A 12,420-nucleotide genomic window follows, 5' to 3' on the forward strand; every position below is an offset into this window, starting at 1 on the left:
TGTGGACATTTTTATTTTTTATTAAATTAAAGTTGATTTACAATGTATTAGTTTCTGGTGTACAGCAAATTGATGCAGATATATATTATATATTGTTTTCCATTATGGTTTATTATAGCCTATTGAATATATCTCCCTGTGTTACACAGTAGGACTCTGCTATTTATTTTATATGTAGTGGTTTTATCTGCTAATCTCAAACTCCTAGTTTATCCCCCCACGCTCTCTTTCCACTTTGGTAATCATGGGTTTGTCTTCTATGTCTGCGAGTCTGTTTTGTAAATATGCTGAACAATACTTTAGATTCCATATGTAAGTGATATCGTATGATATTTGTCTCTGTCTGACTTACTTCACTCAGTATGAGACGCTCTAGGTCCATTCCTGTTGCCTCAAATGGCCTTATTTCTTTTTCTTATGGCTAATATTCCATTGTGTGTGTGCACACCACATTCATCTGTTAATGGACATTTAGGTTGCTTCTATGTCGTGGCTACTGTAAACAGCGCTACTATGAACATAGAGGCGAATGTATCCTTTTGAATTAGAGTTTTCTCCTTTTCTCCAGATACATGAGCAGGAGTCAGACTGCTGGATCATAAGGCAATTCTATTTTTAGTTGGGTTTTTTTTTTTTTTTTTGGTAATGAGATGCCGTACTGTTTTCCACAGTGGCTGCACCTGTTCACATTCCCACCAACAGTGGACGAGGGTTGCCTTTTCTTCTTTGTGGACAGTTTTCAGTCTCCTTCGGCTACATTTATTCTTTTGGATCATCTCTTTAGGACAAGATCCCATGTTTCCTGGCTAAAGCAGTGTGTACTTGTAATTGTGATTCTTGGCCCTCATCATCAAATTGGTGGCTGTGAAGGCTCCATCTTGCCTTGTTGACCTTCTCATGTACAAGTGTACAGGTCTTCCCAGATCCTTACTGGCACTGAGTGTTCTTTGCTTCCTTCTCCTTTTGCTAGTTTCATGTCTGCGAGAGTCCCTTAAGTGCTGCCTTAATTTGCATTTTTGATGACTCAGAAGACTGAACTGGTTTCCATTTAGCGTAATGAAATTAACCAGCTACATTTCTCTTTTTGTAGAAAATGTCTGTGAGGTAGTCTGCCCATTACTCTGCTGGAGATTTGATTTTTGAGGTGTTCAGATAAAATACCCTCTCTGAAGCTAGCTGCAGCAAATGGCCTCAGTCAGTCCTCTTTCCATTTTTTTAAAATTCCTCTATGCAGAAGTTTTAAACTCTTATATCTTCTTATCTGTCAGTCTTGTCTTGTCATTTCTCACACTGCTTCAAACCTTGGGAGGTTCTCCTTCTCTCCAGCAATCAGATTAGTATTTAATTCTGGTTTTCTGCTGGATTTTCTATAATTTAATTTCTTGCATCCACTTATCTGCGTGGAGTTCATTGAAGGTTTGAGCTGTTTTCCCCAAATTGCTGAGGAGTTGTTCTGAAAGGTTAGTCCCATAATCCCTGCCTTGGCCACTGCAGTTCTGGGAGGGGGGCTAAATCTCCAGGACAAATGCGTGGTGTTTCTCCGGTGAAAGGAGGGGCTCTTGACCTGACTACTGTGCCCCCCACCTCCCCAGGCGAGGGCTGCATTGCTCTTCGGTTAGAAGCCACGGAAACTCAGCTCCCCATCTACACGCCTCTCACCCACCACGGAGAGATGACGGGTCACTTCCAGGGGGACATTAAGCTGCAGACCTCCCAGGGCAAGATGAGGGAGAAGCTCTACGGTAAGTGGACATGCCCCCTGCCCTGCTCCCTTCTCAGCGGCCACTGGGCGGGGAACAGGCATGGAATATCCTGTCTGCTGAGGCCTCAAGACGAAAATCCAGCCTTGGAGAGGGCCTCAGGGACAATCTGGCTGAACCCTCTGTAGATTCGAGAATTTCCCTACAGAACCGCAACAGTCCACAGCCCCAGATCACCCTTCCCTGACCCCAGTCAACTCACATCTCTAAGGAGGTGAAGCGTGTGGGTTTCCCAGGTCCTCTGCCCTCACGTGAGCCTTCCGGGCCTTGGCACCGCCTGTGAACACCTCCACCAGGAGGACCGGGGTTGCACACAGACCTGCCGATTAATCACAATCTCTTTCCTGGCTGAGGGGCGAGGGGGATTGAAACCACAGCTGCAGTTGAGATTAGGATTTCCCACGTGGTTCCTGTTCTTCCTCGTGGCCACGTGGTGCGCACTCATATATACACATACGCCCTCGTATGTGTCTACAGCCTGCCCTCCTGGTACCCACCCTGGGCTTCTGCACCTTCTGTATCACCTTCACCTGGAAGCTCCACTCTCATCCTGAGCACATTTCTTTGGCCCTTCCTGATCCTAATCCCAGCCAGCCTCCAAGGCCTTCTTTTCTCTGGCAGAGTCCCCTAGCAACCTCTTTGAACCTGAACTCAATCTTTCTCTCCCCACTATTTGCCACTTGCTTACTTTGGCTGGCCATCGGGAGGATGCGTTTCTTGTGGCTCAGAAAGGACACCAATGCAGACAAGCGTGGGAGCAAATGCAAATGCTCATCATGGGTGTTTGCTCGCCCCATGTGAAATGCCAGCATCAGAGAGTCATTCCCTACTGGTCCCCAAAGAAGATTCTGCTGATTCCCATTAGGCCAGGGGTCTCCAACCTCTGGGACCTAATGCATGACGATCTGAGGTGGAGCTGAGGTATTAATATTAGAAATAAAGTGCACAGTAAGTGTGTACCTGATTCATCTCGAAGCCACCACCCTCCTCCCCCGCCCCAGTCTGTAGAAAAACTATCTTCCATGAAACTGGTCCCTAGTGCCAAAAAGGCTGCGGGCTACTGCGTTAGGCAAGTTCAGACGTCGCATCTCTGAGATGAGAACTGTCACAACTTCACTGTGAGACTACTGAAATGTGGTCAAGAGACCTAGTAACACAGAGAACACAAGGAAGATGTGAATTTGTAATTTTCTCTGAACCCTGCACACATTTTTTGAAACCTGGAAATTAACATGTGTCCTTCTCAATAGCATCCATCCCATTAAAACCTCCCTGCTTTTGAAATAAATGATTTGAGAGGCACAGAGCTTCTCAAAATATGTTAATCAAGCCTGTCTTCCTTCTCAGACAATAGATAATTTTTTTTTCCTTTCCCGCTTCGCCTTAATTCTTCCTCAAAAGTGCTCAAATAACAGTGTCTAAAAGGAGTCAGGCTTTCATGTTATACTTGATGCATGAAACGATCATCCATTAAATGCCACCTCATTTCTCTTGTCACAATAGCTCTGAGAGCCAGGTCTTGTCCTTGGTTGGTAGATAGGGAAACTAAGGCACAGAGAGGTTAAGTGATTGGCTGAAGGTCACACACCAAGCCAAGTGGCTGGTCCAAGGTGAAAGTGCAGGTTCAGCCCCTGCTAAGCATCCGTAGGTTTGTAAATGTGACAGGGTCCTGCCGCTCACATGAACACCAAGACAGCAGGACTCGTGCCTGTGGACAGTCTGGCAGCCCCTGGTTGTGGAAGGCTGGGGGCATCCAGGGCGCCGCCTCCCATGAGTGTGCCTCCTGGCTCTGCCCTTGGGAGCTGGTTTCTCTTGCAGGATCTAGACCTGAGGGGGACCTGGTACCCCTGCAGCCACAACCAGAGTCCGTTATGAAGATGGGGTCCCAGTTCCCCATTAAGCTCGTGAACAGGTTGGCTTTGGGCACTGGGTGCTCTTGCAGCGCTACCTTGTTGTATTTCTTTTATTCGGATCTGCCAAGAAATAGCTGCCGGCTTTGTCCCTTGCTGACACCACCGAGTTGACGATGCCGTAGGAAATGACAACTCTGGGTCATACGTGCCCACTCTCCCAGCCCTGGAGCCATGCAGGCATAACCAATCAACCACCAAACACACACGAGGTCTCAGAATCTCTGCCCTCAGGCAGCCAGTACTCACTCTCCAGCTTCAGCACGCCAGTGGAAACCTCTGAGCCATCCTGGCCCAAACCCTGGGGGCTGCACCCTCACACACTCTCACGTACTCTTTCCTGGCCCCTTTCTTGCAGACTTTGTGAAGACGGAACGGGATGAATCCAGTGGACCCAAGTCCCTGAAAAGCCTTACCAGCCATGACCCCATGAAGCAGTGGGAACCTGCCAACAGGTAGCTTGGGGGGCCTGGAGGGTGGCTAAGAGCCAGGGCTTCACTGCAAACTAGCCTGGCTTTACAGACCCAGAACGGGGAGTGGGGAGGTGGAAGAGAGAGAAGGCAAGGACTCAGAGGGAAAGAAAGTGCCAGCCACAAGAGGCCTGTCCTGCTTCCAGCTCCAAGGCTTCTGACCACAAACCCCAGGCTCAGGGGAGGTTGGTGTGAATACAACAAGGCCAAGGAGACTCTTCTGCATTGCAAAGTTCAGTTCACCCAACACTGAGTACCTCCATGTGTCAGGTTCTAGAGAAACCAAGGCACGTTAGGTGCAGTCCCTGCCTTGGGAAGACACAGACTACTAGAAAGGCGCCCACTCCAGGAGGAAGCCGCTAGAGAGATAATCACACAGGACTGGTGTCGTATTTCCTGAAGACCAAGGACATTAGCAGTCACGGCCCCAGAGCTAAAAGCCCCAGCCTGTTCCAAGGGGGAAAGTCACCGGGGTTAGGGAGAGCCTGAGGAGCCCTGACGGACACCAAAGGACACTGTCCTCAGACCAGCGCTGCCCCGGAGGAGCGTGAGGTATGACTGTGCATCCCCCTTCCCCTCACAGGGTCCCTCCATGCAGCAGCTCCGGCATCACAGAAATCATCAACCCCAGCTACATGGGGGTGGGGGCCTTCGGGCACTTGAAGCAGACCCTGTCCCCTGACCAGCAGCCCACGGCCTGGAGCTATGACCAGCCGCTCAAAGACTCTGCCCTGGGACCTGGAAGGGGAGACAGCCCCCCAACGCCACCCTCCCAACCACCCGTATCACCCAAGAAGTTTACATCATCCACAGCAACCCGGGGCCCCTGCCTCAGGACGCAGGAGTCAAGGTGAGTGTCCTCTTCACCGTGACCTCACCCTTCCCTGGCTTTTCACCGCCAGGAAGCCTGGGCCTTGAATAGAAGCTACCTGAGGGTGGGGACGTGTGTCCCACTTTGGTCACTGACTCACCCTCACGGCCTAGAACACAGGAGGTTCTTGAGAAATGCATGTGGAACCTCCAATTCCTACCCTATTGGTGTAAATTGCAAAGGTTCATTTTTTAATATTCATTTACTTGGCTGTGCCAGGTCTTAGTTGCGCCACACTGGATCTTTGGTTGTGGCACGCAGACTCTTAGTGGAATCTAGTTCCCTGACCTGGGATCAAACCTCAGCTCTCTATACTGGGAGTGTGGAGTCTTGGCCACTGGACAACTGGGGAAGTCCTTTGAAAGGTTTTTTAAAAAACATGTAGAAAAAAAAAAATTAAACATACTGCCAAGGAAAAACACGGTCCTGTAAAAACAACCTTCATTGAAAAATACGTTTCTATAAACAGTAAACGCCCATCAACCTCCCACTCCCGGGAGGGCCCTGCAGAGCAGAGACGGGAATTTCCACATAGGAGTCCCTCCCCAGCTCCCGGTTCCCCGGTCTCCTCTCAACCATGGTGGTTCCTGCTCTCAGGTGCAACTTTCCCTTCTGTCCTGTTGAGACCAGTTCGAACAAGCAGCAGCTGGGACTGGGAATCCCCAAGGGGAGGCGAGCAGTCAGCCCACAGAGGGAGGGGGTTTGGCCGTGAAACTTCGGGGAAAAAACCCAGTGGTTAGAGAAGGCTGGCCTGCATCTAGCATTGGTCCAGGTAGCACGTGTCCGGAGGCTGGGAGCCTGGGAGAAGCCTGCACAGCTGCTGCCCAAACCCACGAGTGCACCTCCTGCAAACGCAGGCTCCAGAGCCCTCCAGGCGTCCCATAACCACAGGGTGTCGGAAATTAAAAGTGCAGACCTTAATTAACAATGACTGACGATGCGCAAAGTATCGTCAGCATAGGCTTCCTTTGGGGGTGGCTGGTACCGTTTATGATGACTTCGGGGGAACCACTCTGGGTCTGTCTTCCTCTCTCTTGAGGTCTCACATCCCTCTTGGCATTTTCTGTCGTGAATTTCAGAGTCAGGGAAGATCGTACTATAGAACATGTTTCCCCTCATCTCCTGCCACTCCCAACACTCTCACCGGGCCTGGCTGGAGTTTCCTCTGGCTTGAAGAGCAGTTTATAATTCTCTCAAGTTTTGTTCTCTTTAAAAAAAACAACTGGACAGATGGAAGGATGGAAGGGACAGAAGGAAGGAGGATGGGACCAGACAGCGCAGGCTCAGTCTTGTCTGTCTCTGTACCTCTAGTTTTCAGACTTTGTTGATAACATCATGGACTCTGGTCTTTCCATAAGAAACCCAGAAGGAGAAGCAGCCTAGCTTCCTCTCCTGGAAAAATGAGAACAAAAGCCACCGTATGTTGGGTCCTGAGGTGCCTCTTTGGCAAAGGTCCTCTCTTTGGCAACCCCGGGAAACAGAGTTAGAAACAACCACAGCGAACAGGGGGATTGTTCAAGTGAAATGTTGTTAAGTTCCCAAAGTAAATGTCTCTTTGTGCTAACCTAAACACAGCACAAGTTCAAGCACACAGCTGGGAACACGGTGGCCAGCAGTTCCCTCCTGTTTTACAGGTGACAGCTTCAGAAAGGGGACATCTATAGATACAGGGTGGGGTGGGTACTCAGCTTGCTTCTCAGCAAGGAGGTGATTGGAGGCAAGAAGCTGGGGGCTCCCATGAATGCCTGCAGTCCTCTGCTGCTCCTGAGCCCCCACTCAGCCTGAGAGAAGGTTATGGAAAGGGGGTGTCCCAGTCCTCCTGACACTGCACAACCACCAAGCAGAGTGACCAGCTATCCCAATTTGCCCAACACTGTCCCCTTCTTCTGCACCAGGAATCCCACATCCCAGGAAACCCTTAAATCCTGGGCAAACCGGAACAACTGGTCACCCTGGGCTGAAGTCATGTGGTTAGAAAGGGGGCTCTCCTTGAGACTCACAGACTTAGAAAATGAACTTATGGTTGCCAGAGGGAAGGGACAGTTAGAGTTTGGGATGGACACGAACACACTGCTATATTCAAAACGGACAACCAACAAGGACCTACTGTATAGCACAGGGAACTCTGCTCAATGTTATGTGGCAGCCTGGTTGGGAAAGGGGTTTCGGGGAGAATGGATATGTGTATATGTATAGCTAAGTCCCTTTGCTGTCCACCTGAAACTATGACAGCATTGTTAATCGGCTATATCCCAATACAAAATAAAGTTTAAATAGAAAAAAAAGAAAAAAAGAGAGAAAGAGGGCTCTTCTCAGACCCTGCTTGGTGCTTTGCTCCTTTAGAAAAGAACAGACTCCGGATCTGGGGAGTGAAGTCATTTGGCCCCAGGAATCCACTCTGTACCCTGGGGATGGGCTGGCTGATTCCACAGCCGTGGCTACTATGGGAGCTGGTTCCTTGTGACTTCCCATCAAGGAAATAAGACTTTTTAAAAGCAGTCTTCCCCAGTCTCCCCGCCCCCACCAAGCCTCCCCCTCTCTGACAGTGACAGAAGCCCCCTTCTTGAGGGAAGTTTGCTTGCCTGCCCATCTTTGAAATCAGCAAAATGATTGCATCCAGGGTCATCTTCCTGGCCCTGCCCCTAATTCTCTGCAAGCAGGATCCTTCCTATCTCATCACTGAGAGTGAGCTTCAGGCAGCAGGCCACGCACCTTTCTTTTCCCCTTCTGGCCTCTTCATCCGAAACTTCGGATGAAGTTTCACCCAATGCTGCTTTCACCCTTTTGCCCCTTCCTCTCCAGGCTAACTCAGAGCAGAGGTCTTTGGGGATCCAGAGCGGATGCTGAGGATGGCCTGGAGGGGAGGGGTAGCCTTCTGCTTAGGCAACAGCTTCCAGGTCTTTCCAAAGAGTAATGAGCGACAGCCCAATTGTGTGTCCCGAAACCCCACATCTTCTTGTCTCGTTGGCCCCAGTGAGAGGATGACATCTCAGCTCTGTCCCCTGCCCACACCTCCTCCCCAAAGAGTCCATTCGCCATGGCTGTTCAGCAACATCTGAGCAGCACCGCAGCACATGCTCCATCAATACGAGGCGTCACGGCCTGAACGGTTTGGTGCATTTTCCCAGGGACCCACATTTTCTTCTCAACAGCTTCCTCATTTTTGTAGAACACAGAACACGCCCCAGGGAGATCACGCCACTGGCCAGAAAGCAAAACGTGTCCCCATTCCTGGTTCTCCTAGTTAGCTCTGCAGGAAACCACCTCCAGCAAGAGCAGAAGTAAATCAGGAAACACAAACAAAGGAAGCTCTTACCTACCCTGGGGACAGCGTGGACCTCCTTCTCTAGCTTTAAATCAGACAGGCCTGTTTTCTCGCTACTGGCTTGTTTCCTGATGCATCTCTCTAGGTGGCTTCTAATTTCAGCATGAACACCATTGTTTCCTTCTCACTCTGACCGAGGGTAAAAAGGAAACCACGCTCACCAGGAGCTCCCCAGGGAGAGGGCTTTATGCAGAGGAAAGAACACTGGGTTTAATAGGGACTATGGGTCCCGTGAGCACCGATTTCATCTGGTTTACGTCCACCGCCTATGCCGGGGGCAGCATCTCACACTTGTGGGGTTTCCACGCTTCTATTAAATGGAGCTTCTGAACTTGGGACCCTCCAGTAGCACAGGCTTCTGTTCCTCTGTGGCTCAAAGCAGAATTTGCTAGTCCCCCTTGCTTAGTGATGCTCTGGTGTGGACAGTTTCTATGATGGAAAATGTCCAAGGAAAGAATTGAGGTTACCTGTGAGACCATCAACGTAAGAGTAACACTTCCTTCTCTTGTCTCTTTAGTCATAGTGGAATTCACGTAACATAAAATGAAGCCTAACATTTTCCCAGTGAACAACTAGGTGGCATTGAGTGCCTTCACTGTGTTAAGGCAACCACCACCTCGATCTAGTTCGAAAGGTCTTTATCACCCCCAAAGGAAACCCCGAAGGCATTCAGCAGTCACTCCCCATCTGTGTTTTTTCCCCTGTGCGTCTTCTTTCTCACGCTCCAGGCCCGGCGATGTGGCAAAGAGTGTAGGGGAACCTTTGCCTCCGGAGGAGCCGCAGCTGACCAAGCCCGAGATGTTTGAGAACCCCCTGTACGGGTCTGTGAGCGCATTCCCGAAGCCGGCTCCCAGGAAAGAGCAGGAGTCCCCAAAGATGCTGAGGAAGGAGCCCCCGCCCTGCCCGGACCCAGGAATCGTGTCCCCCAGCATCCTGCTCTCCAAAGCCCAGGAAGCCGAGGGCGGCAAAGGGACCGGCAAGCCGGCGCCCCCGCCCGCTCCCTTCCTCAGCCCCACGCCCCGGGTCCGCTCCTTCACCTGCTCCTCCGAGGGCCGCCCGCCGGGCGGGGACAAGAGCCAAGGGAAGCCCAAGGCCCCGGCCGGCCCGCAGGTCCCGGTGCCGGTCAAGAGGCCCATCAAGCCTTCCAGGTCGGAACTCAGCCAGCAGCCCCTGCCCGCCCAGGGACAGCGGCCGCCCCTCCCGGTCAAGAGCCCGGCCGTCCTGCACCTGCAGCACTCCAAGGGCCGCGACTACCGCGACAACGCCGAGCTGCCCCACCACGCCAAGCACCGGCCGGAGGACGCGCCGCTCAGTCGGACCGCCATGCAGGTGCGCTCCGGGCGCGTGGGCAGGCGGGTGCGCATGCGCGGGAGTATGCCTGCGTGGTCGGAGGGTGCCTGTGTGTGCATGCGTCTGCTGCAACCCACCAGGCTAGGAACGTGCTCTGGTGCGCGTGGGCTCTCATCCACGGCCATGTATGCCGTAGACCAACCCGACCCAGGAGTGGGTTCCAAGAAACCCTGCCCTGGGAACTGCAAAGGAGAAAGGAGATGAAGACAGGATTTGAACCCAGCCTGGACCCAAAAATCCCTGCTCCTACAGTTGAAGGGTTAAAGGAGAGGCTGTGGGTAAACTGAGTCCTCTATGTCAGGCCTATAAGAATCAGTTCAGTCGCTCAGTCTTGTCTGACTCTTTGCAACTCCATGAACTGCAGCACGCCAGGCTTCCCTGTGCATCACCAACTCCTGGAGCTTGCTCAAATTCATGTTCATCGAGTTGGTGATGCCATCCAGCCATCTCATCCTCTGTCATCCCCTCCTCCTCCTGCTTTCACTCTTTCCCAGCATCAGGGTCTTTTCCAGCGAGTCGGTTCTTAGCATCAGGTGGCCAAAGTATGGGAGTTTCAACTTCAGCATCAGTCCTTCCAATGAATATTCAGGACTAATTTCCTTTAGGATGGACTGGTTGGATCTCCTTGCAGTCCAAGGGACTCTCAAGAGTCTTCTCCAATACCACAGAAGAATAAGGCTTCATAAATATAAAAGAGCCCAGATCATTTCTATTTCACCATCATCATTAGTGTTAGTTCTTTAAAATTGCCCAGTGTTTTAGAGACTTCATACTCAATGTCCCCTTCCTTCTTATAAGACAGATTTCTTTTTGAGCAAAACAAATAATGGTTAAGAGCAGATTCTGGAGCCAGACTGTCCTGGGTTTGAATCCCAGCTCTCTACCCCACCCCAGTCTCTGACTCTGGGCCTTGGGCCCCAGTTTGCTCATCAGTCAGTGGATGAACAATCAGTGGAACCTGCCTCATAGGTTTACAGGGAGGACTAAATTTTGTTATATATCACTACTGTATGTTACAATTTACATGTAAAGTATGTATTATCTATTACATATTATTTCATATATATTACATATTACTGTGTATGCACGTAACACATATACACATGTATTAGAATATGCGTAAGTTCTGAGAACAGTGTGCTGACTCTCTTCAACACTATGTCAGGGGAAGCCTGCTCTAGCTTGGGGCGTGCAAAGACATGGGGACCTTGAGTTAGCTGTGGCCTGGCAATGATGCAGTGCTGAGTCTTCTGTTCTTGTCCTGCAGTGAAGCCCTTGGTGAGCCGCCAGTGAGACAGGAGCCCAGAAGAGCAATGCGAAGCCACTAGGACCCTCTCCCAGGACCCCTGTTCACTCCTCCTACCCAGCTTCCTGCGCAGGGCTTCGTGTTTTTCCGGAGAGGGCCTAACTTCTGTGTGGTCAGCAGGGCGCACTGGCTGTGAAACCTGACCGTCAGTGCTGAAGTTGGAAGAAGCAGCACACCGGATGGGCACCCAACAACCCGCACACCTGGGCCCCCAGCTTGATCTTGGTACTTGGGACCCAAGAGCCTTGTTGCGGCTCACATTTTGAAGAAAGGAACTAGAGTGCTGATTCCTGGGTGGAGATACAAGTAATAATAATATTAATAATAATAATGGCTACATGTGTGGAGCACTCAGCACCTACCAGGTACCGTGCTAAGTGCTTTATGAACATTACCAGTTGAGTCTTCAGTCAACTAAAACCACATTCCCAGACCGCCCCACCCCCTTCCAGTTCAAAACAGTATGTCCTGAGTAGTTTGGACAAAGCATTAAAAATTAAGGCCAGTGCCCTCCTGGAATGAGGCAGGGCTTGACCTTTGGGGAGCTCTGAGTGTGTGGTTAATTTAGGGTACAGTGAACCTGGCCTTGTCTAGCTTCAGTGATGCAAACTGCTATAGCTAAAGCCGCTGGGATCCAGCTGAGCCCGTGTGAACGGGGATCTCTCTGGGTCACCCGAGTTCTTCAGTCAGAAGTAGAAAGAAAATAAATTCCTGCTCTCCAGTAAAGAGATCTGGCTTCAGCCCAGACTGGTGATGCCAGGCTTGTACCAAGTCCCTGTGCCCTCCTCCAGGTGGGCAGGCACCGCTAGGCCATGGAATGAGCCGCGCCACGAGCCGTATCTTATCGAGCTGACAGAAAAGTCTTTGCTGTTCCTTAGTTGCTACAGAAAACCAGCTTTCCCACTCGGCTGCTGGGGAGGGTGGGCCTCTTGGTTCCTGGCCCTCAAAGCAGTCTTTTATTTCTGAACTCTGTGGCTTTTGGCCCTGCTTCCTTGGTTACTAGGAGAATGGACTGGTGACATTTTTGTGTGTCTGTTGCTTTTTGACCTAATGAAATTAATGTAGGAAACCAAATCCAGAAGTGTGTGTGAGTTCAAGAGGATGGGTACGCATCTCACATCCCCATGTCTGTCAGTCCGTGTGACCAATAAATTGTGCTTTTCTCAGCTCCCATCTGTGTGGCATTTTTTCCTGATGTTCAGCTACAGATGTGCTTCTAGGCTGTTGGGGCTGCTGAGCAGCCACCCGGGGAGGGGTGGTTATGGAGGTTTGCAGTGGAGATGGGCCAGCACTGTCCTGACAGAAGGGACTCTGTAGAGTGGATTTGAAGTTGGCCAAGGACCAGGAGGCTTCCCCTGGAGGCTAAATGGTAAAAAAAAAATCTGCCTGCCAATGCAGGAGATGCAGGTTTGATCCCTGAGTCTGGAA

The 12,420-nt window shown here is 50.8% G+C and overlaps 1 protein-coding gene across 1 annotated transcript in view; it reads left to right on the forward strand.

Moving 5' to 3' along the window:
* Positions 1 to 12,165, forward strand: part of INPP5D (inositol polyphosphate-5-phosphatase D) — a 153,735-nt gene extending 141,570 nt beyond the window's left edge. The window contains exons 23-27 of the mRNA XM_061122482.1: positions 1,593 to 1,742; positions 4,029 to 4,125; positions 4,724 to 4,990; positions 9,065 to 9,665; positions 10,954 to 12,165. Of these exons, the coding sequence (XP_060978465.1) occupies positions 1,593 to 1,742; positions 4,029 to 4,125; positions 4,724 to 4,990; positions 9,065 to 9,665; positions 10,954 to 10,956 (1,118 nt within the window). The 3' untranslated portion in view covers positions 10,957 to 12,165. The remainder of the gene's footprint in view (positions 1 to 1,592; positions 1,743 to 4,028; positions 4,126 to 4,723; positions 4,991 to 9,064; positions 9,666 to 10,953) is intronic.
* Positions 12,166 to 12,420: the final 255 nt, after the last annotated feature.

The sequence above is a fragment of the Dama dama genome, chromosome 20 (assembly GCF_033118175.1).
Source record: "Dama dama isolate Ldn47 chromosome 20, ASM3311817v1, whole genome shotgun sequence".
In the NCBI taxonomy this organism is placed as follows: domain Eukaryota; kingdom Metazoa; phylum Chordata; class Mammalia; order Artiodactyla; family Cervidae; genus Dama; species Dama dama.